Source organism: Castor canadensis, chromosome 10 (genome assembly GCF_047511655.1).
Source record: "Castor canadensis chromosome 10, mCasCan1.hap1v2, whole genome shotgun sequence".
NCBI classification, from domain to species: domain Eukaryota; kingdom Metazoa; phylum Chordata; class Mammalia; order Rodentia; family Castoridae; genus Castor; species Castor canadensis.
The window spans coordinates 69807379-69832823 of record NC_133395.1 but is presented as its reverse complement, the minus strand read 5'-3'; the positions used below and the strand labels follow the sequence as shown (position 1 = coordinate 69832823).

The 25445-nt window shown below is 39.4% G+C and overlaps 1 protein-coding gene across 5 annotated transcripts in view; it reads right to left on the bottom strand.

Moving 5' to 3' along the window:
* Nucleotides 1-23696, bottom strand: part of Dclk1 (doublecortin like kinase 1) — a 341030-nt gene extending 317334 nt beyond the window's left edge. For 3 of the 5 annotated variants that reach the window (XM_074043543.1, XM_074043545.1, XM_074043542.1), the window contains exons 1-2: nt 18441-18835; nt 4632-4978 (exon numbers count right to left, since the gene is read on the bottom strand). In XM_074043543.1, the coding sequence (XP_073899644.1) occupies nt 4632-4978; nt 18441-18816 (723 nt within the window). In that variant the 5' untranslated portion in view covers nt 18817-18835. Of the gene's footprint in view, nt 1-4631; nt 4979-18440; nt 18836-23236; nt 23481-23679 lie in introns of those variants that run through there. The other 2 variants (XM_074043546.1, XM_074043544.1) reach the window with 2 other exon arrangements.
* Nucleotides 23697-25445: the final 1749 nt, after the last annotated feature.

Here is a 25445-nt window from a genome sequence, read left to right as displayed (position 1 = left end):
TCAATGATTTTGCTCACTGTATGTTCCCATGATATCATGGTGTCTCACCACAGGCTCAAAAGACTGTGGCCAATCCATCATGGATCTCCAAAACTGTGAGCCAAAATAAACACTTTTCTCTTTGTACTTAAGTATCTCAGACTTTTCATAATAGTGACAGAAAGCTACCTAATCCAACTCACTTAAAAGTATATTTACACGTGCTTTGTGCTTTAAAATAATCTGCCCTGGGTACAATGGTTACCAGCACAAACTCTGCAGTGAGACCAGTTCAAATTCTAACTCCACCATTTATGATATCTTCATCTGTTAAATAAGAATAATAATCGAGTTGTTATGAGGATTAAACATGCTAATACATGCAAGGAATTTAAAATAATGCTTTATAGAGCTATTAGCATTACCATTATAGTTCAAATTCCTTTCACATGAACCATCATAGCTGATTTTGTAAGTGCTCTTTGAGACAGGAGTGATAGTCTCATATATGTTTTACTGGTGAGTATAATGAGGTTCAGTTATGTGTTTTGAAGAAAATATAAATCATCTATGGATAAGCCAAGATTTGAATCCTAGTCTTTTGACATTGACATTAAATCTAGGATTCTTTCCTATTACATTGGATTATTTACATGTAAACCATAACAAAAATACAGGTTATTATAAAATATGGACATTAAAGGAACTAAGAAAGGAAGAAAACAACTGAGAATATCATAGTATCTATTCTAAAATCACTCTTAAGATAAAGAAAATTAAGCCAGACACCAGTAGCTCATGTCTATAATCTAGTTACCTGGGAGGCTGAGATCGGGAGGATCGTGGTTCAAGGCCAGCCAGGGCCAAAATGTTTGTGAGACCCCATTGCAACAGAAAAAAGGTGGGTGTACTGGCATGCATCTGTCATTCCAGTGACAGTGGGAAGCTTAGCATAGGACAGTCTGGGTTCAAGCATGCTTGGGCAAAAAACAAAACCCTATCTCCAAATAACCAGAGAAAAATGGGCTGGAGACATGACTTAACTGGTAGAACAGCTGTCTAGCAAGTGTGAAGTTCTGAGTTCAAATCATAGTGTCACCAAAAAAAAAAAAAAGAAAACTGTACTAGTTGGTATAGACATTAACTAAAGTAGTAAAAGGTGATTTTTAGACTTAGTTATATAACAACTTGAAACAGCAAATTCTGAAATGAGAGGAGGGGAAGAATTAGCTATATATGTTCTTCATTTTAAATTTTATTTTTTATGAAAATAGATAAACCCCCATCTAGATAAGCACTCTACCATTTGAGCCTCACCCCCAGCAGTAAGCTCCCATCTTGAGAAAACTCAACACACAAAAATTCAAACTACAGATGGTTGAGCAATTCATTAGGAGAGGAACCAGTGAAGGGCTTAAATGTTTAAATGTGAAGTTTACACCTTACTGCTACCATAATTCACAAGTCAGCAGTGGACTTTCTGGTCACTAATATATTGATGATATTTAGGCTCTTATTAGATCAAGGGTAAACATTAGATCAAGGGTAAACACAACAAGGGGATTGGACTATGAGCACATGATAAAAGTGAGAGCACACAAGGGAGGGGTGAGGATAGGTAAGACACCTAAAAAACTAGCTAGCATTTGTTGCCCTTAATGCAGAGAAACTAAAGCAGATACCTTAAAGCAACTGAGGCCAATAGGAAAAGGAGACCAGGAACTAGAGAAAAGGTTAGATTAAAAAGAATTAACCTAGAAGGTAACACACACGCACAGGAAATCAATGTGAGTCAATGCCCTGTATAGCTATCCTTATCTCAACCAGCAAAACCCCTTGTTCCTTCCTATTATTGCTTATACTCTCTCTACAACAAAATTAGAGATAAGGGCAAAATAGTTTCTGCTGGGTATTGAGGGGGGGAGCGGGAGGGGGTGGATTGGGTGGTAAGGGAGGGGGTGGGGGCAGGGGGGAGAAATAAACCAAGCCTTGTATGCACATATGAATAATAAAAGAAAAATGAAAAAAAAAATAATAAAATAAAATGTGTGAGCAAGTAATATACAAATACTAAAAAAAAAAAAAAAAAAAAAAAGAAAGACAGTGACCATGAAACGTGCTTTTGTCATGTTCTAGTCTTTACGCTTTCATACACAGTAGACCATGTAAACCCACTGTACCTATTCCAGGAAGGCAAGAGAGAACCTGCAGCCTCAGAGGGCTGCAGTGACCTGTCTCCTGCAGAAGACTGTCCCTTCTAGAAACCCAATGATCCTGAAACCCTCCAAAGTAGTCATTCTTGTGCCCTCCGTGCACTTTCCCTCATCTGGCTCCTACCCATGACCGTGACCACTTCATTGCAATGTGTCCTTTCCCACTATATGGCTGATTCTTACATCTTTGTCCCCAGCCTTGGCCTCTCACATATGCTCCAATTTCCATTTGCCCAGCGTTTATAGGATCCCCTCAAAATGAATCCTTCCCCACCTGTCTTCCCAATTTCCCCTTCCTTGTCAGAGCTACCACCATTTTTTTGGGAAAAAGAAATCTTAGATGGTGTCTGTTCTCTCTTATTTATTGTCTCATTTAACCTGTCACACAGACCTGTCCAAAATTTCCTTAAGGGATACTACAGATTTCATGTTTCCTTGTTTATTCTCTTTGTTACCCATAGTCTGGGCCTCTCCCACACCTGTACTTCTCCTACTTCTTTTTGCTTGGTTGTCTTCCCTCGAGCAAAAGTGTGCCTTCCCTCCTTCCACTAGCCTATTCACCTCCCGCCACTGGTAAGTGCATGTTTCATTGTCACGTACTTCCAGGCTCAGGGACTGGTATCAGCTTCCACTTCCAAGCCCAAACACCTTACTGGGTTTGTGGCATCCTTTTTAAGCAAAACTCCCCCCGCCCCATAGCAATCCCAATTTATTTCTGACTGCCAGTAGACACTCTGTTCCCATTGGACTACTGATCTCATTAGTTCTTTCTGTCTCCCTCTCTGCCAGACTTGTACACCCTGTGTACTCCTTTTGCCAGATCTGCCATCAGATAACCTGTGCTCCATTCTCAACCCTACCATTTGTTAGTGCTTTGACATTAGACATACTACCGCTGCGGAACCTCAACTTCTTCCTGTGGAAAATGGAAATGTTACAGCCTAATTCTAAGGTCACTGAAAGGACTAAATGGTCCAGTGTATGGAAGGGTCATTTAGCCGGCTGCCTAGCACAAAGGTCATAAATGTGCCTCCTCTTCAGATCCATGGAACATGATGGGGAAAATGAATATCATATGGTAAACACAAGATTGTGTGAATAATCAGTAGATGTAATAAATGCTTAATATATGTTGACTTAAAAAAAAATGTTTAAATGTGAAGTTTACACCTTACTGCTACCATAATTCACAAGTCAGCAGTGGACTTTCTGGTCACTAATATATTGATGATATTTAGGCTCTTATTTCTACAAGACTGAGAATCTCATTCCTAGGAATCCTTATATACATGCAAGTTTTATGAGACAAGCAGAAGACTGGTCAATATAAATGAACAACTGGCATACACTCCTTCTTTCCTAATGAATTTTTATAAGTTAGAGCATTTAAATGGATCCCTAGGGGAATAATTCTTTCATGAGTAACACTCTTTCTAGTGTTAGCAGCTATTCAAATTCATAAAGCATGAGTTAGCCTTTAAAAACTTACATTAGCCTAGTTAATAAAAACAATCTCGTAATTTATGAATCCAGTTTTAATTTTAGGATGAGCTATACATAAAAATCATTCAAATTCTTCCTTAAAATTAAAAAGGCACATTGATAGAACCACATTAAAAATTACACTTCAAGTAGAATTGCTAAATGCTAGAAATGATCATCTTAAACAAAAAGCTACTGTTACCATAATCACAGTGGGCATATAACAGTAATCAGTGATTTTTTTTAAATTCAGCTCAGCATCAGAGTTCTGTCAAACCTTTACAAAAATCTACTCAAGCCCCTGAAAGGTAATGCTTCCTTTATTTTCATTTGATCAGCTCACACTGAAATGTCCACTCATTCAAGTCAACAGAAGTCTATTCTATAGTTACAGAAACAACTCTCTTCTCATTTTAATTCTGAAACTATGTTTCAAATACAAGATGAATAATATTCTAGAAATATCCTCTTTAAGCCATCCATATGGAAATGTGGTCTTAACTTAGGTATATATTTTTAAAGTCATAAAATTTAAATAAATCTCATCAGTGAACATCCCTGAAATACAAAATCATAAAATATTATTTAGGTCAAAAAACACTTTAGATTTTTCTCTACTAGTTGAAGTTTATATGTGCAACTCAGTCATGCATAAGGCTATAAGATATAGGACAAGACTGAAAACAGATGAGTTAAAAGCATCATTCTGCTAAGCAAATAACTGAAGAAGTAGAAATGCCTGAGTAATCATTTAACCTTCAAAGATAGCTTCTTTTCATCCTGTATTTCTTTGATTAATCCTGCCCAACACACCAACCTTGGACTGGTTGTGAGATTAACTGGTACACGTTTGCTAACTAAACATTAGTGAAATGTATGCTGCAGGCCCTCGCTGCATTGCACTAGTGCCCCAACTCTCGCCTGCAAAGTCAGAGTCCCAATAGACACCAGCCTTACCTGTTTTCCATCCAAGGTGTACAGGCGTTTCACCACACCCGAGTCCAGCTTGATGGCATCAGTGATATCAGTGAGGACCTGCTCGAAGGAATGAGCTGTTTTCTTATTCAGCAGAATCCTGACAGCTTTTCGTGGCTTCACCCCACTTCTGATAATGGTGACCAGCTTGGGCCGAATGAAATCCTTATTCTCCCGCACCTCTGAAGGGCTCCCTTTAGCAGTGGCCAGTGAAGACACCGCTCTGGAAGCCGAGGTGGTCTTGACATTCACCGACCAGTTGGGGTTCACATTCTTGGTATACTCCAGTTTCTTGAAAGGTTCTATTGAGCCACACACATAACTCTCTCCTAGGAAAGAGAGAAATGTTTCAATTTTATACTACAGTACACTCATTTCTTTTTCCTATTTTGTCTCTTTTACTGAGGGGTGAGATCTAGCTGTGATTTTTAAAACAATGGAAGCAGGATTTTAATACTTAATGAAAAAGTTTTCTGACTTCTATTCTTGTTCTGTCAGCAACCAATTGGCATCCTGGGAAGGAAAAAAAATCATCATTTTTCCTTTGTTTTCAGGCTGCTGACAAAAATATCAATATGTTTGAATCAGTCTCAGAAAGGTATGAAATTGAATTCAAAATGGAAACTATGCTTTGGGACTTAGTGATATTTAAATTTGCAGAAAACTTCAAAACCAGAGGTACCTACATCTGCTACTTGAGATAATTTCAAAACTAAAAATGGATCAGAACATAGCTTCTTAAAATAGTTATGTAACTTATAAATCTGATGAGAGTATGATACTAAACATTCTATAAAGGCAAGTAAAATTTCAAAAGCAAGTAAAATCATCTCTCTTCCTCTTCTGCCATCTGTATAGTGCAGACCATTGCAGTCCACACACAATAAAAATTCTTATTAGAGACTGTTCAACATGTGAACTGAAGTTCCATACACTGACTTTAAAATAAATATAATAAGGTTTCATGTAAAAGCCTCCTTAGCAGAAAATGTCTAATTGTAAAATGACTGACTCTAAATATTTATTTCATAAAGTTATGTCAAGGCATCTTGAAATTGGACATTTCATAATCTTTTTTCTATGTGAATAAATCTTTTAACCAGGAGTAGGTGAAAATGCTTAAAAAGCCTTTATAATTGCAGGTAAAGTGATGAGGCCTAATCCAACACAACCTCTTTATTTTTTCTAAGTCCTTGTCCCATTTTTAAATTAATGATGCAATCATGTAAGGCCACAGAATTAAATATTCACATAAAAATAACTGAGCTAGAGTTTAAAAAATAAAAAAACAGTTATACATGTTATCTAACATTTACTCTGAAAATTTAAAAACTTCACTCTAACATGTATACATATACATTATTACCTCCTTTCTCTTCACCTGGTAGATCACAACTTGTCCTGTTTTTCCCAGGATTTAAGTATATATATATATGAGATCTCCTCTATAGTGATGTTTTTGAAAGTTTCTAAAAGGATGTTATGAATGTAGCAGTGGAAATTCAGGCTCAAGGCTGGCCTCTCCAAACATGTAACCTTGAACAAATCCTCTAGATTTCTGGGTGGTGGTTTATTTATCTGTCAAATGAATACTCACGAGGTTTTTAGACAGTAGAGGGGTTGGGAATAAAGTTGAATGATTGAGTGCTTGCTTAGCATGCACAAAGCCCTGAGTTGGTTTCCCTAGCCACATACACACACACACACACACACACCAGAGTAGAGATCAAAGTGATCTGCTCCATGGATATGAAATCCATGGATATAGAGAACTGAATTTAATATGCTAATATCAGCAATAATTGTAAGTTAACTAAGATGATTATTCTGAATAAGAAGAATACAGTCTTGGTTTGGTAAATAGCTTTGGATATCTAGTGTTTAATCTCTTGCTTAGAGTTAAAAGATCAATTACAGAGATAGGGATAAAGGAGAATGGTGGAAGGGGTGAATTCAAGTATGATACTCTTAATATACTATAAGAACCTTTGTAAATGCCACAATGTACCCCCAACCAGCACAACAATAAAAAAAATGAAGTTAAAAAAAGATCAACTGTAATCTCATTCAGAGAATGATCTTTAAGTTTCATTTAAGTTCTGACATGATTTATGTGTGTTAAATGCCTTTCAAAAGTACCAATATGAAGACTTATAATTACCATAACCTAACTTCCTCTGGTACACACTATGCTACCCCACAGTCTTTTGGTATAACTTCTACTGCAACAATGAAGTAAAAGTAAATTTCTATTAAAAAAAAAAAAAACCCAAAACCTAAGGTGTTTGTGATCAATTTGGGCTACTCTTGTTAGCCCAAAGTTTAATGATGGGTGAAGTTAAACAAGGACGGAAAGACCACAAAGATCTAGGTGGTTTAAAGGAAATGGCATAAAAGTCTACTTAGAGGTACTACCAGAAATTACAAAACATAACAACTTGCTGGCTAGTTAACATACTGCCAGGTTTTGTGTGGTTGTTGTTCTTTGTTTATTTGTTTTTGAAAAGGGAGTCTTGATACTTGCTCAGGCTAACCTCGAACATGGTGAAATGCGTTACTACCCACCTCAGTTTCCTGAGTAGCTGGGACTACAGGCATGTATCGCCATGCACCAACTGTACAAACTTGTCAGTTTTGCCTTAATTTGTTCAAGTCAAAAATAATCTATGATGAGACATACCCTGCACTTTGCAGGGTGTTCTGTGGGTATTCAACACACCCCAACAAGTAGCAAGAAATGCAGTATCTACCAAAATTGCTGTGGCATTTATAAATGCCAAAGACTAATATTTGCTTTTAATCAAAGAGAAAGATAAAATAATTACAATAAAGAAAGGAAATAAAATAAAAATTATATTTGAATCTAACCAATACCTCCTAAAATGTCAAAATATGAAGATTTCTTCCCAGAAAAATTTAAGTATTTTCAGTAAGCTTGAGGATAAAATAGTTTTGTAAGCACACTCTATTATTTTTAAGATACCAAAGAGTTCATGGTTTTTGGTTTTTTGCCATTAACTTCTATTATGAAACTAAAATATTTTCACTTAAAATAAGTTCACTAAGCACCATTGGAAATATCTGGTAATGTGGTACTAATTACCTGGTTGAGCTCTGAAGGTGTTCTTCCATAAAACTCCACATTGGGGGATCCTAGCAATTTCCCCACTTCCTGTTATTGTTGGAGTTTTTTCACAGGCTAAAACAGGTAACTTATAAATTCTAGCTGACATTACTTGGGTTCAGGTTAAAAATAACCTCATCTGAACCCTTCATATTACTAATGCTGGTGAGGACCTCCTCTAAAATTCCTTTAAGATCAAAATGTGACATATTCAGAAGTATCTTCAATGAGAGACAGCTGTAATATATTTCTTTTTTCTAGAATATATACTTTCTTGTAGAAAATTCTGGCAATTAATTTTCACTATCATGAATTACAGCAAAATCCAGGACTCAAATACATATTGTAGCTTCTGAAAGTGAACTGAATTTAACTGCATGATAGATTATTTACAGAATAAAATACCTTCTGGACATTACACTTTATGAGCCAACTCAGATATGCACTGCGACATTTCATAACCTACCTGGGAGGCACAAGTGTAAACGGATGGCTTTCATGGTGCTATTAAAGGCAGGAAAGGGATTCCCCAAAGCACTTTGGGACATTCTTCCACAGAGTCTTTAGTGATGTAATGACATAGTAAAATAAGCTTACAGAAAGTAAACGTGAATATTTATGACACACCTGTGGGCAATAGCAACTTTTCACATTCAAATCAATAAAAAGTAACATAAAGGAAAAAAATAAAGAGATCCAATTTTTTAAAAATTTAAAACCAATGCACGTGAAAAGGAGAGAAACTAAAATGAAAAGGGAAAAATTAGATTGACACAATAATGGGTTAATAAAATGTATAAGGCTTATTATAAATTGCAGAACTATGAGATACTAAAATATATGGCAAAGGATAAAACAAAACAAAGAATAAATAGAACATACTTCTAGGGATACTAAATTGATAATAATCCTTTTATAAAACAACCTGAACAACTGCACTAAGAGCCATGACAATATTTATATCTCCAACACATAATTTCATTGCTAAAATTTTCCCCTAAGAAAATAAAAGAACAACAAATAACATAATCATAATAAGTATATATAGCATTAAACATGAAACCTAAAAAATTAAAAACAACTTGCTAAATACTGAATAATAGGTTCAAGACTTGAATTAGTCACTCTGGGGAGTGAAAGAAACTTAAGGTGTGAGCCTGGTTTCAAAAAGGAAAGGAAAGAAAAAAGAAAGAAAAAAAAGAAGGGATGGAGGGAGGGAAGGATGGAAAGAATGAAGGAAGGAAAGAAGGAAAAAGGAAGGGAGGAAGGAGAGAGGGAAGAAGAAAAAGAAATATTGAAAGAAAGAGGAAAGGAAAAGAGAGAGAAGGAAGGAAGAAAGAAGGAAGGAAGGAAGAAAGAAAGAAAGACAGCAAGTACCAATTGCTAAATAAGAGGTACGGACTATTCTAATTCAGAGGAGAAAGAAATCACTACCACTTTCTACTTGGCTATCGAAAAAGAAGAAATCACATTCATAATGACCTTGTAAGCCAGGGTAACATTTTCATTGGCAGAAAAGACAGAGGAAAGCATTTCAGATAAAAATAAAATAATAATGTACACCACTGCCCAGTACAGTAAAGAGATATTCTGAAAGAAAAGTTTTCTCAAAAAGTGAAATAAAAATGGTTCCATAGAGAAACAAATTAGAAAACCTTACCGCAGTAGATTTTTGTGCATGATTAGCCCAGGGTGTTGATCATACTTGATGCAGTGTGAAGGAAAGGCTGAAGGTAGGATGTAGGGGAACAGAAGTCAAGGTACCCTCTAGAAAGATCAGAAGTGGAGACAAAGAACTGAATTTTTCACATGTACTCTAGGGACAGGGAGGAGGGAATGCTATGAGTACTTAGTAGATTCAATCAACCAGAATTGGCAACTAATTGGAGGTGGAGCCCCAAAGGAATGTGAGTCTACTATGACACTAAAAATTCTCTTTTCATCCACTTCCTATACACCTCAGTGGATAAAATAAGAAGGGCAACAGGTGAAAAAGGAAGGAAATTGATCTGACTGTGCACATATTGAATTTGAAGTACTTAAGAACCATCCAGTTGGAGATTTCCAATAAACAGTAAGAAATACTAAGAGATGTGTATGGCAGCTGTAGCTATGGAAAATGAAGAAAATGTTCAGGTAAAATGCCCATAATCAGTGAGAAAAGTTGAAATCCATGGAAAGATCAATATCTAAAGAGGAGAGAGAGAGAGAAATTGACTAAAGGGAACAGAGAAATTTGGTGTTTGGAGCCATGAACACCAAGAAGTAGTGATGTGTAACTGAGGAGATACAGACATCAACATCCAATGCTCCAGGGACACTGGACTAGCTAGTAGAAGGTCACCCATTGCCCAGTAATGGCCACTTTGGTTGAGTCATGATGTCCAATTGCTTTTATTTATTCATTTATCCATTCTTTCTCTTTCTCTTGTTTCCAGTGGTATTTATTGGACACTCACAACTATTCATGCTAGACTGTGAGAACACCAATGTCCCCTAGGTTCCAGAGGCTTAGATTAAAATAAATGAGCATATTATAATGTAATGATCCAATGGAAGAGTCAAAGTATGATTGGAAGTGAGGAAATAGAGATAGCAAATGCAGATATTCTTATCATGGAAGAGTTCTGGGTTTGGAAGTCAGCAAGATAAAGGCAAGAATTATTTATACTGTGGGTGGTGTGTGTATCTGTAGGCTGAGGGAATGAGCATGGAGAAGCTATTGGTGGAACAGCTCATTTGAATGTTTGCCATGTAGCAGCTCATGTTTTAACTTTGTAAGTTATCTACCATCTTACCACAGCCCTGTTAGCAAAGTACTGATATGGCTCTTACCATGCAGCACACTGAGGTACAATGACCTAGGTCAGTCATATGATTGTAGCTTTCTCAAGGTCGTATGATTGTAAAGATGGAGTCTGGTTTCAAACCCAGGTGGTCTGATTCCTGAGCCTGTGCTCTTAACCATGATGCCACAATCACTCTGAGAAGGCCACTGGTCTAATCCTGAGAGAAGAGAGAAGGGAAGTCCAGAGATAGGAAAGAAAAGAGATAGGAAGACAAGAGAACAGCTCTTGTCTCAATGGGGGATAAGAGACTAGGCCAGCCAGGAGGAAAGGGCAGGAGCGGAATTGCTGAGAGAGACACATGGAAGATTGTGGGCTATATTCTATAAGCACAGGTTTGACACAAAGTGATCTGTCTGTGGCCAGGTTTATAGGTAGGAAGATAGGTCCAATTTGACAGTAATAGGCCCAAAAGACTGGTTAAAATAATGGGCACTAGAGAGATCACAGAAAATGACCCAAATACAGGAAACTGGAGGACACCCTGTATAAAAATGTGACAAGTGAAGAGGAAAGTAGCTAATCGCAGGTGGAACATCACAGCAATAATTGCTCTAAGCAATATCTACCAATAAACATCAAGATTCATAAGCAAACCTTAAGGAGAAATAAGATGTTTACAAAGACTCAAAGTTTTCTCCCCAAATTTATATTCATTACAAAGGAGAAAATACGACATTAAAAAGAAGACACTTGCCGACACCACCTTAACCAGCTCATCTGGACATCACACATGCCCTGAAATAAGGTAACCGGGAGAATGCAACATTGCTTCTATGGGAGCACCATTCTAATCTTCAGACAAACCCCAATAAGAGGGTGTTCTACACAGTGATCAGCATCACTCAAAACTGTCAACATCATTACAAACAAGGAAAGACTGAAGAATTGTCACAGCTTGACAGAGATGACAGAGACATGACAACTAAATGCAATGTGTGACTCTAGAACAAAAAAGGATATCTGTGGGAAAATAAATCCTGCAATCTAGTTGCTGTGCTATACATTCATTTTGTTGATTGTGTCAAGGTTGTGGAAGGTATTCCATTAATAAAGCTGGGTGAAGGGTGTATAGGAACTTCCTGTCTTGTGATACTTCTTTTTTTTTTGTGCATATCATTTGATCAGCAATTTTATCCTTTTTTTTCAATGTGAATTAATTAATTTATTAGGGAGACAGGGTCACCCTATCTAGTCCAGACTGGCTGGAACTCAGTATGAAACCCAAGCTGATCTTGAACTAATACATACTCCTACACTTTATTTATTTTTTTTTACTTCTTCTGTAAGTCAAAATTAATTGCAAAATGAAACATTAGAGAATTGGGTCAAAAAGGGTTGATGAAAAACAAAATAGAATTGAATTCCTGACTCTCATATTAGACCAATATGATTGTATTAAAATTTTTTTAAAAACATAAAAATACTACAAGAAAAGGAGAAAAAAATGGCTTTATGATCTTAGAGTACAGAAGACACAAAAGGCATCAAAATAAAGCCATGAATGAAAAGAATGACATAAATTTTTATGCAGATCTACATGACAGAAAACATAATATATAAATTTACAAGATTAAAGAAAATTTGGAAAAAATAGTTTCAATTATTATCACAAAGGGTTGAAATTGTTAAAACTAAAAAAGAAAAAACCTATCTATAAAAAAAGACCACAACCTGGTAGAAAAATGAGAAATAGCTATACAGCAACAGTATATGAAAAACACAAATGCCCTTTAAATGCATAGAAAGATGAAAATTAAAACTGTAACAAGACACATGTTTTTCTTTTCCTAAGATGTTGGCAAATGGCAAAACATTTGATAACACACCACTTTGTTGAAGGTAGAGAAAGAACCACTCTCACACATTACCAGGAAGAGGGCAAACTCAAACCACTTCTATAGACAGGAATTTTTTAATAGTCTGAAAAGTTTTATGTGTGTGTTTCTCTATCCAACAATATTACTTCTAGGAATTTAGCCTAATGTTATTAATCTAGATGTATGGAAAACTTATAATAAAGATATCCATTGCAAAATCATTTACAATGATAAAGAGGTAGATACCTCCTAAAAACCTACCAATAGAAAACTGGTTAAATATACTATAGTACATTTTAATAAAGGAATACTATGAAGTCAGTAAAAAAGGACACAATTGTTCTTAATGCATTGATAAGAAAAGGTCTCCATGATATGGTACAATTAGCATGAACAAAGTGCAGAGCTGCAAGGATATTATATGCTATGTCTTTATCATGCATTGATATCACTGAGAAAATACTTTTAAAATATTCAGCAAACTGGTTTTCTGTGAAGATTTTTAGGGACAAAACATTATATAGCTACTCAAAAATTAATTTTTAAAAATTCAGTACATCAAGGAGAGACCAGTAGGAAGCCAGAGTCAAAGAAACAACAGTAAAGGAAGGCACATCAGGAGAACAGGAAAATGTTCATGAGTTATGGGGAAGCCATAGTAGGAGGGAGATTCCTTAACTGTGGTGTGAAGCATGCATTTATTCCTGAGAGGTAGATTCTGGTGGGGACTTGGTCAAAGCCCTTACACTTTGGAGTCAGGCAATGTCCGAAGGAGGTGGAGAGGGACCAAGGAAGAAGAAGGACTGCAGTGTCTCTAATCGTGAAGATCTGATGAACAAACTCACATGTGCAGAAGATGATTTATCTGTGTAGTTTCTATCCTAATAAGGAAACACTCCAGCCCTCTCACACCTACATTCACACAAGACATTGAAAGAAGAAAAGAAATCAACAATCAATCAACCAAACAATCAATGCTCAGGATTTGTGTGACATCGTTCTCCTAAGAGTCCATATGTCTACAACATGTACAGACCTACAGTAGACTAGTGGAAATAAGGGTAAGTCCCAAGGTGAGTCACGTACAGAAACAGGTTTGCAGTTCAACTTGCCTTATTAAGTATCATGACTTTTTAAAACATACTGCAGCCATTTTCAAAGCAAATAACACTTGAGAATGCCATCTTTGATATACTCTTAAGTACTCGTGTGTGCATGCATATGTGCACATATATACATGCACACACAGACACACATTACAGACGCTCATTATATAACTTGTGCTCAGAGCCAGGTCTATCAGCATGCCTAAGCAACTCATACATAATCATCAGTGTTTAATAATAAAACAGTGAAAGTGACCATAAGACTGTTATAAATTAAGAAACTCACATACGTCATTGTAACTTGGAATTTTTAGCCTGAAATGAAGTGAGAAAGAACAAACTTAAAAAAAAAATTACAAGCCAAAAACACTGGTCACTACACCCACTGAAAGGATCCAATTTAAAACTTAAACATCATCCTATTAGAAGGGGAAATGAAAAGCTAATATGCATTGATGTCTACATAAAACTAGCAGAGAGAAACCTAACGATGAATATAAAGCAATGGTTTGCATTTTAACAGACTAAGCAAAAATGTAATAGACAAAGAAGCAAATCTAAATGAATTTCCAGCTATTTTAACACTAAGTGCAGCTGCATGATAACTGTCAGTGTTATGAATTAGAAAAGAAAGTCTACGCTGAAAATTCAAAAAATAAATGCCGCCAATATGTGAACTCACACAGTATACTGATATTAGCATTCATTCAAAAAAGATATTTTCTCAAAAAAGTAGCTTTAAAGCAAGAAAATATTTAATCTCAATTTACTTCATATTGATTGGAGAAAAAAGCATATGGGGGTAAATGAAAAGATTAGTGTTTCTGGGAGACGTACTTACCATTCCTGGAATCAAGTCAAGAATAAAAACACCTGTTTTCCAGAAGTAGTGAATACAAAATATTTCATTCAAATCCACCAAGAGCAATGCTAATAACTTACAGTTTATAGTTAACATTTCACTAAAATGTCTGTCATTCCACTGTAGCAATAAATAATCCCTTGTACTAAAATGAACACATGAGTACCTTCTATAGGAGTTGAATTCATAGCACACAGCTTCTCAGTGGCAGTTCTGTGAGCTCCAGTTCTGGCAACCACCTTCCTGGGTTCAAATCCTAACTCTCCTATTTCCTGCTCTGTGATGAACAGATCACCGAACCACACTGTACTCACTCCTTTCATCTTCGTATAAAGACAATAGCACCTATCTGTAGGCTCACTGTGAGAGCTGCATGTTTCCACATACCCAAGGAAGTCTGACCAGGGCCTGGCACATATTCAGTAACTGTGAGCCCTTGTTATTGTTTTCAATCAATACAGCAACAGACACAAAGACCAGCAGAATAAAAAACCCAGCCAAGTACCTGTTGCTCACATCTGTAATCCTACCTACTCAGGAGGTAGAGATCAGAACAATTATGGTTCAAAGCCAGCCTGGAAAATAGTTTGCAAGACCTTATCTCAAAAAAACCCATTTAAAAAAAAAGGCTGGTGAAGTGGCTTAAGGTATAGGTCCTGAGTTCAAGCCCCAGTACCACAAAAAAAAAATTAAAAAATTAAAAAGCCAGAAATAAACTCACATAGCTACAGCCATCTGATTTTCAACAAAGACACCAAAAACATGTTGGAGAAAAGTCAGCCCCTTCAATAAATGTGTTAGAAAAACTGGTTATTCACATGTAGAAGAATAAAACTACTCCCCTATGTCTCACCCTGTACAAAAGTTAATTCAAATGGATCAAAGATCTAAATGTAACTAACACCTAAAACTGTGCAACTGCTAGAGGAAAACAGGGAACACCCTTGAAGATATCATAGGTGATGCCTTCTTAACTAGGACTCCAATTGCTCAGGAAATAAGAGAAAACATTGACAGATAAGATTGTATCAAATTAAAAGGCTTCTGTACAGCAAAGGAAACAATGATCAGAAACAAAGGGACTAAACCTATAGAACCTACAGCTGTTCCCTGAATAAAGGATTAAGATCCAGAATATATAAAGAGCTCCAAAAGTTAAATGCCAAAAGAATAAGCAATCCAATTAATAAATGAGCAAATTAATTGAACACAGCTCTCAAAAGAAGTACAAATTGCCAAGAAATACATGAACAAGTTTTCCAACATCTTTAGCCATAAAGGAAATGCAAATCACAATGACCTTTTAGAAGGTTATCTCAATCCGGTCAGAATGGCCATCAAGAAAACAAACAACAACAAATGCTGGGGAGGACATGGGGAAAAGGAACTTTCATACACTGTTGGTAGGAATGCAGCCAAAAGAAATCAATAAAATTAGAACTACCATATGATCCTACTATACCACTCCTTGGCATATATCTGAAGGCATGTAAGTCTCATTACAATAGAGATACCTGCAGGTCCATGTTTACTGCAGCACTATTCACAATAGCCAAACTAGGCAATCAGCCTAGGTGTCCATCAACAGATGAACAGAAAAAAAAATGTGGTGTATGTATACACAATGGAGTATTATTCGGTCATCAAGAAGAATGAAATTATGTTGTTCACAGGCAAACGGATGGAACTGGAGGTTAAGCAAAATCAGCCAGTCTGAGAAAAGGCAAGTATCACACGTTCTCTCTCATATGTAGAATCTAGACTTTTTTTTTAATTACACTAGTGTAAACTGGGGACTGTTTGGGGGTGGAAGCCAGCAGGAATAGGAGGGGAAAGGAGCAGGTAAAGGTGGGGATGAATACGATCAAAGTACTGTATATACATGTATGAAAATAGAATAGTGGAACCCATTAAAATTGTTTTTAACAGGAGGTAGGGGAGATAAGAAAGAGTAACAGAAGGGGTGGATTTGATCAAAGGACATTATATACACATGTGGAAAATCACAATGAACCCTTTTGTACAATTAATATATGCCAATAATAAAACTGAAAGAAAAACGAATAAGAGGGGAAAAGAAGATGGTGGCAAGTATGCTCTGATTTGGCTTGTCCCTAGATGTGACGAGAGTACCATCATCTGCCACTTTCCTTAGCTCCTCTTTGGTAGGCAGGGATCATGGGAATACCTCTGGCTACTCTTCAGTAAAGGCAAGGGCTGGGATGTAGCTTGGTGGTACAGAGCTTGCCTAGCATGCGTGAGGCTCTGGGTTCGATCCCAGCACCAAAAAAGAAGACAAAAAAAAAAAAAAACCTCTCCCCTCAGTAAAGGCAAATTATGGGTGAGAAACTGAAGCAACCCTGCCTTCATAGATGGCCACACAATTGACTCTCCAATAGAATGAGGCACCACTCCTCCAACTGTCTTAGGATGTGCTTTGAGATCTTGGCATATTTTCTCCACAAAGGATGTCTTGGTTACTAGTCATGCACTTAACTTTGCATCTGATCTTTGTCCAGATCCCTGGGAATATACCAAATGTTTTATTTATCCTTATATTTTCCAAGGCCATGCAAAGAGAGGACACAAAATCAGAGATGACAGAGAAAAACTTCATTCTTCCCCTTTAATTTACTGGAAGTTCCAACCTCTGAATAGAAGGACAAAAGCCAAGTCTACAGGCATCTTGGCAGAGTGACAAGTCACAGAAGAAATGTGAATTCCCACAAAATAAACGCACCAAGCCCAAGCTCCTCCACACCCGTTCAAGTCCAGTCATACTGTGACAGGCCTGGCATTCCTGACAGAGGATAAAGGGAAGGAAATGGGGGAGAATCCCGTACAAACTCTGATTACAAAGGAGGAAGAGAGGGCTGTGCCAAAGTGCAGTGGGGAGAGTCACCCTAGACTCCAAGGAACTGAAGGGTGCCTCCTGCTACTTGCAGAGGAAGTGGGAACTGGGTGGCTTTCAAGGACCCAGGTTCTCAACAGGACCTAGGCAAACATTACCAGAGTAAAGATGAAGTCAGAGTGACATCAAGTTCTTCCAACACTTGGTCTTACTTGACTTACCCATGTTCCTGTGTTCCATCTACTTTATCAGGTCCTTGAGACCTCAATCTCAGAAAGACTTGCTGCCCAGAGAGGATCTATCTGCCAAACTCAGGAATACTGTAACTACGTTTAATCCCAGTTATTTCTTCCTAAGTTACTTGAATTTTATTATGATTGCTAAGGCAATGAGTGGCTCTATGCTTTCTTCAGATGGAGTTGACCCCAAGGCAAGCACAATCCACATTTGGCAAGCTGTTCTTACACAAGATACCACACTTCATCTGTGGATCTAAAACCTCCTATTTTCACATTAAATGTCTAAAACATAAATTAGACTTTAAAATAATCTGAACAAATTAATTCTCTCAAATCCTAAATACCACAGGGAGACAAAAACCCTTTAAACTTCAAAGGAAGGAACCTAGTGGAAAAAGTGGTCAGAAACCTCAATTTTGGTCTAGTGGTCACTACTAACTTACCAGTAACCACAGAGATGTCATTTGAATTTCCTGGTCCCCAGTCTCTAATGGTAAAGTTAATGGTTTTGATAGCTATCTAAGGTAACTTTCAACTCTAAAATTTCATGATCCATTAGTCATTCTCAGTTCAAGTACTTTTGGACATCATGATAGCAAAAGTGCAATTTGCAGCTATAAATGACTATGAACTATACGATTGAAGACATGAAGACGAACTTTTAAAATTAATGTGGCACGAGTGGGAGAAAGACAACAAAGAATGATACAGAATGGGACACTTTTTCCTTTGGTCATTTATTCTGGGCTATCTGATCTAATACCATTAATTTCTTTTTTTTTTTCTCCTTACACTGTAGTACATCAAATTCAAACATGTGAAGAGTAGGGCTCTAACCACAGACTGAATGTGACCTTTTGGAGGTCAAATGGGGAAAGCTAGCAGTGGAGAGCTGAGCACGGGTCCTTGCCGGGTCCCTGGGGGAGACGTCCCCTACACTCACCTTCCACCAGTTGGTCCAGGCTGGAAATCTTCTTGAGCCCATCAATGGTGTAGATTGTTCTCACTCCCTGGGGCAAATTGACGTTATCCGACAGAGTTCGGGTCAAATCAGCCAGCAGGGCCTCAAAGGATCTGAAGCGGTCCGGGGAGATGGCGTACACAATTCCTTTGAAGTACCGGTCTCCATTGCGGTAGAAGCGCACCTTCTTGGCTTTCTTCTCGGAGCTGAGTGTCTGCAGCGTGCGGGTGCGGTAGAAGCTGCAGTGGGCGCTGTGCGTGGGGCTTGGCAGGCCGTTCACCCGCGACCCTCTGCTGTACCTCTGCGCCTTGTCCCGCTCATCGAAGTGCTCCAGCTCCATGTCTCTGCCGAAAGACATGATGGATTGCAAAAGGAACCTGTGGACCGCAGAAACACAGACAGACACACAGCCTGGGGTTATTGGAAGATTGAGGCTCCAAAGGTTCTGCTTGAGAACAGCGAGGTGGAAATATTGCTAGAACTGATGCTATATTTCATATGAGTTTTCAAGTGGGAAGAGAAAGAGGAGGAGAACAAGGAAGAAAGCGAAGAGGCAGATCCCAGTGGAAACAGCTTATTAAGCCAACCACAGTTTGACTAGAAACAGCACCTATGTATTGGCTGCCTAGAAAGACACAGTTACACCCTTCCTAATAGTTCAAGCTATTATTGCCTCTGTTTACAGACAAACTGAAGCACAGAAAATTTTTCTCTTAAGGTTCTCCAAGTAATACAGTTGAATAGTGTTTGAATCAGAACCCCCAACCCCACCCCAGGATTAGCTCAAAGTGTGCTAATCGTGGGAGCAGGAAGAAAATAAATCTTCATATCATTATACAGCTAAAGTAAGTAGTGGACCAGAGGAAAAATGAGGGCAGACAGCAGTAACAGGCTGTAAAAGTTTTATGTACACTTCTTATGGCCAGGTGGAGAGCAAATTAAACCAATCCTTAGATTCTGTTCACTCAGGGAAGACTTTCTAACATGTGCATGCATTCTGTATTTTTTAAAGTGAGTTCACCTTTAATTCATTTACTTCCATTTAGTGCTTCAGGTAAGTTGGGTTTAAAAAAAGACATCAACAAAGGGAGAGTCAAGGAAAAGGAAGAAAACAACAAAAGAAAAAATTTACTTCTTTGACTAGCTTTGTCCATCCACCTAAGGATCTCTCTGTCTCTGTGGTTGAGAAATCAAGGCTTCAAACTTCTGATCCAGACTTGACCCTAGACTGTCCATATAACCTTGAAAAATCTACTTGATCTACATCTTCAAGCCTCAATTTCCTCAATCACAATCTAATTTATTAATTTCAATTATTAAATAAATTAATGCACATTGAACAGTGTCTTACATGTGACAAGTATTAATTTTTTATTAATAAACTCTGCACCTCCACAGTCCCCATTCCACTTTCTATGGAGCCTTGTTAACAGCAGGCTGCCTATGGGATCAATTCGTTCTTGTTTGGAGTTAACTGATAGATGTTGGGGTGTTACCCCTTAGAGAGGATCAGTGTTTAAACACAACAAATTGAAAGAGGAAAAATCTCCACAAAGGAAAAATGTTAATGACAAAATTTTAGGCACAGTGAAATATAATATAAGGGAAGTGAGAATTTGAGATAAGAACCTTACAAGTAACTCCCAAGTCCTACCACATGAATGATGTCACCTTTCTGAAAGTCAGCCAAAACTCAACAGAAGTACTGCTGTGTCTTCCTGACCTATCATTGACCCTCAGTAAACTGACCTCTTAGCCATTCAGAATGGGTAGAAATTTTACATGTCAGTTAAAAACATAAATCTTTTTTATTAAAAAATTCATGCTGAAAACATGGCTAGAGATTTAGAAGTCCTGAAATGAATGGTGTGAAAGAAAATAATATTTATGGAATGTGTAGGATGTACCTGACACTAGAATTCAGCAATAAGTTGTATAATTTGCCAAAAAAAATCCTTCTGAAACTCACATGAATCAAACAAGGTAGTTAATTTTACCAAGATTTATCCAAAGTCCCGAAATTATAACTGAAGGAGTTGGTATTTCAACCCAGATTTACTGTGACTCCAAAGTTGGTACTTTCTGTCCCTGGCCCTGTGAAGCTGGCCCCTTATCCATGAGTATTTCTAGTTCATTAATCTCAAAATTTTTTGAACAACTGAACATTTTAAAATTGCACTAATAGAGACATGCATATGAAGGAGGAGTTTTTAAATCTCTACACTTACCTACTGAGTGATCTTGGGGAGGCTACTTAACAAACCACAACCTCCTCTAATGCTGACCACAATGAGAAACCCTCCAGGGTTGGGAGTACAGTATGATTAAAACCTGGAGACCTGGAGAGAGTGAGTTCAGGGATTTTTCTCTCTAAATTTTAAAATCACCTCTCTTGCCTCTTAATAACTTATCATATCTAATTTTGCATTTTTCTGAAAGTTATATCAACTATGAAACAGTTTCATTGATTTTGAAACTAGATAACTTAAAACCATTATCACTTGGTGTCCAATCCTAAAGGCACTAGTGTGTAACAAAACCAATATTTTGCCCATATCAGTAACTACTTCTACCTCATTTATATATTTGTTAAATGAGCTCTCTTATCTTCCAAAAGGTGGTAGACGGTGGGGCAGACAGTATTGCTAGTGCTTAAGCCAACTCTCTAAGTTTTTCAAAATTTTATAAGTGATGAAGGAGGCCAAGTTGGCTTTTGGAGGGTTTTGTTTTCTTTCTAAGGGGTCATTTTTCAATTCCTATGACTTTTCTCCCAACTGATAGCAACTAAAAGAAAACAAGGACAGTGTAGCAAAGGACAGCACAGTTGTGTTCACAGAGAGAGTGCAAATTCAGTTCCAAGAGGCCTTTAGTGATTCACAACTGGGAAAGGACAAATACTGTGGCAACTGTTTGAATTCTCTACAGGGAACAGACTTTCAGGAACAAGAATTCCATGCCAAATGAAAAAAAAATCAATTTAAAATAGAGAAAAGTTTGTTTTACTTTACTGGACTATTTCCTCAAGCAGGATCATTATCCAGGGTAGGAATCACACCTTTTCCTTCCCTTCACTGAGCCTGTCCCAAAGGAGGCATTTAGCTACAACTAAATGAATGTCAAAACCCACACTTCACATCCCAGTGTTCAGCACTGGTGCATCTTATTTCCCCAGGCTCAGCTGTCAGTGGGCTTAGTCATACAGGAGAACCCCGAGCTCCTGAAGAGGATTCTCTGGGCATCCACAGGTTCATACTTCCTGCATGGAAGGCCTGCTAGCACACAGAGCGTCAACATTCATAGAGCATGGGTGGCTCAGGGCCTGGGGACACACATGCAACTGCACCAAGAGGGTAACCACAGCGCCTTGGCCACAGAACACTGGGTGGGGACGAAGGCAGGGACTGGCTCTTATCAGAGATTTTCCTATAATTACTGCCATGCCAGGAAACCAACATGCACGATTGTTCTTTGTGGGATTTCTCACCATTTTGAGGAATCTCTGTGTTCATTGCACTCTCTCTGTAGATGAGCACATGGGTTCCTATTTCAGAAATTTACGAGCAAACACACACACACACACACACACACACACACACACACACACACCCCAAGATAGAATCTAGCATAAATGCTACCACATCTAAATAGACAGGGGACTTGGAAGTCCTGGGCATATTTGAACAGTGAGATCAGAATTCAGGTGGATGGAGGAGCATGGAATAAAAGGCACACACGTAGCTTCTGAGCCCGTACATAGCACTGATGTACATGTGACAGGGTGTGCTCATATCTTTTATAATTTTCCTACATATGACCTCTCTTGAAATCCTTTCTGGAAAGCATTCATAGAACATTTCATACTTAAAACGTTGCCCTACTTTTCCTTTCCATTGAAAGGCGATATATTTAGGAACAGTCATGACACGTATTCACGGAACACCCTGCAGGGAGGCGGCTGAGAGCGTGTGTACCTTAACCTGGACACACATTCTCAGGCGCAGCAGAAAGGGAGCAGGTTTGAATGAAACCTTTCATTGCCCTCTCACCCACAAACAGCTCCTTGCCAAATCCAGCAGAGATTCCGCTCAAACCTGGTTTTCCAAAGCAGCCTCTTTTGTGGGGGCAATGCGGGGCTGTGCGTGCGCTCCCACTAGGAGGAAAATGCCATTTCCTCTCTGCATGCTTTTAGCACTGCAGGTACTAATTTGTACAAGGAGGCAGCCTCGCTGTCCCCAGAGGAACTTGAGACCCTGCAAACGGACTTGCAACACCCACACCGCCGCCGCCACCATGCACGGGTCGTCCCCATCGTTAAGTACATATCACCCTCCCGGGCACACGGGAAAACACACACACAATAAGAGGCCAGGCCCCGGCCACTCCTTCCAAGCGGACTTGGTCTTCGCTCCGCAGCCAGTGCTGACAATGACAAGCACCTCTGCTAGCTCCTTCGTCTGGCTCTCCATCCCCACAGACAACGTGGCGAAAAGCCGGGGGCCCCCGCTCGCCCCACTCCCCAGTTTAAAGCCGGGTGGCACCAGACAAAAGAGGCAGGTGCCAGCAGCCGTGGGGCGGCCCGCACACAACGCCCCCGGCCGGGGCCAGGCTGGCCAGGGCAGGGCAGCCGCCTTTCGAGGAACGGTGGGCAGGGCGGCTGCGGCCAACCTGGGCGTCCGCCCTGCCCTGGGCGCCCCGCGGCTGCGGGCGGGGAGAGCGCTGCGGGGCCCCGGGGCGACCCTCCCCGCAGCCCCCGTCCCCAGCTAAGGCTAACCACGCACCGTTCCCGGAGAGTCGCCGCCGGGGGTCTTTGTGGCCACGCTCGGGGCCGCCTCGCGGACTGAGCTGTCCTCGCCGGGCTGGGCGCGGCCGGGGCTGCGGGGCGGCGGCGGGGCCGGACTGGGCGGCAGCGGCTGCGGGAGCACGGGCGTCTCGGAGGCGGCCGCTAGTGCGGGGATGCGCCTCGGCCCGTCCTCATTGAAATGCGGCGCTTCGCACAGCCTCACTCCAGCCTCTCTCCGGAGGAGGGCGGCGGCGGCGGGCGCGCTCCCTTTTCTTGTGTCTCACTCGCTCACACGCCCTCCCTTCTCCCTCCTTCTCCTCTGCGCGCGCCCCGGCCCCCCGCCCTTCTTGGCAGGGCGCACCCACCACCCCACCACGGCTGCGCCCCGGGTCCTCCTCCCGCCCTGCTCCCGCAGCGGCGACCTCAGGACGTCCGGCTTACCTAACCCCCAGCGCTCCCCAGTTCCCAGAAGTGGTTGTCTGGAGATTGGGGCAGCTCTGATGGCGGCCCTGGGATGGGTCTGAGCCAGGATGTGTGCAGGGCAGAGAGGTGAGGTGGTCCATAAGTGAGACACATTTCCTCAAAGGAGATAAGGGAAACAGTTTCTTTCCTCCACCTACCCCCTACACCTTCTGATGTGGCCTCATGGTTTGACACCTTCCCAGAGTTGTGGAAGCCAGTGGGATCACCCCATATCACTTCTTGCCCAGTATGCACTCTCCCAGCTCTGGACCTTTCCAAGCTATGTGCTTTTGTTACCCTCACCCGCCCAATCCCAAAGGGTCAGATCTGCTCATGGAGCCCACCCGTCAGCTCCACTTAACCCCAAGACCAAGAAGTGAATCACCCTTGAAATAGCAATCTCTGCTTAGAACCTTATTTCACAATAAGTCCTTGATAACTTAAGGGCCTCAGCTGCCAAGGCTGGAGGTCAAGATGTAAAGCCCCATGAGCTCACAGGAACCTTTCCTCCCAGGGCAAGAATGTTCTGGGAGTCCAGGCGTTCACAGCTTCCTCAGTCTGCTCCAAAGTCAGTCCCAGATTTCTGAGACACCTCAGCCTGGCTCAGTATGCAGCCTGAATTTTGGTCAGTTAACCTTTCGATCCTGTCATTAGGATGTGTTCATCCCACATACACATACATATACAAAGACACATATTTTCTTCCTGCATCTACACTGTTTTTAATTAGCATGTACTAATCGTACAAAGGGGTTTCATTGTGATATTTCTATACATGCATATAATTACTTTGGTCATATTCACCTCCCCATTACCCTTTCATTTTACCTTCCCACTGGTTGACACAACCTCCCAATGCCCTAAACAATCTCCCTTTTACATTCATTCATTTGCTTTTCAGATTCTACATAGGAATTTTTCTAAGTCTGACTTATTTCACTTCACATAATGATTGCCAGTTCCATCCACTTTCTAGCAAATGACATAATTTTATTTTTCTTTATGGATGAATAATACTCCATTGTGTACATATATTACATTTTTTTATTCATTCATCCACTGATAGGCACCTAGGCTGATTCCATGGCTTAGCTATTGTGAACAGAGATGCAATAAACATGGACGTGCAGGCAATCCTACTATGTAGACTTACATTCCTTCAGATATGTGCTCAGGAGTGGTATAGCAGGCTCATATATAGTAGTTCTATTTTTGAGCTTTGAGGAACCTTCATAAATGATAATACAATTAGTAAATGGGAAAATGAATTGAAACTTTCTAAAAAAAAAAGAAGTACAAATGGCGAACAAATACATGAAGAAATGTACAACAGCCTTAACCATAAAGGAATTGTAAATTAAAAGAATATTGAGATTCCATCTCACCCTAGTCAGAATGGCTGTGATCAAGGAAACAACAACAAATGTTGGCAAGGATTCAGAGAGGGATGGGAGGAAGGGATCCTCATACACTGCTGGTGGGAATGTAGATAAGTGCATCCACTGTGGAACTCAGTTTGGAGGTTCTTGAGCTGTACTTTTCATTGGAAAAATCAAAATTTTGTTTTTCTCTTGTCCCTTGATCCTGGTTATGTAATTTGCTACTTACTATTAATAAGAGCTATTCTGAAATACTTCCAAAGTATTAAGTACATACTAAATAATCAGCTTTGTTATGTAGCTCAAAATGAGATGCATGTTACATATTCAACAAGTGATGCAATATTTATTTTTGAGCTATCTAAT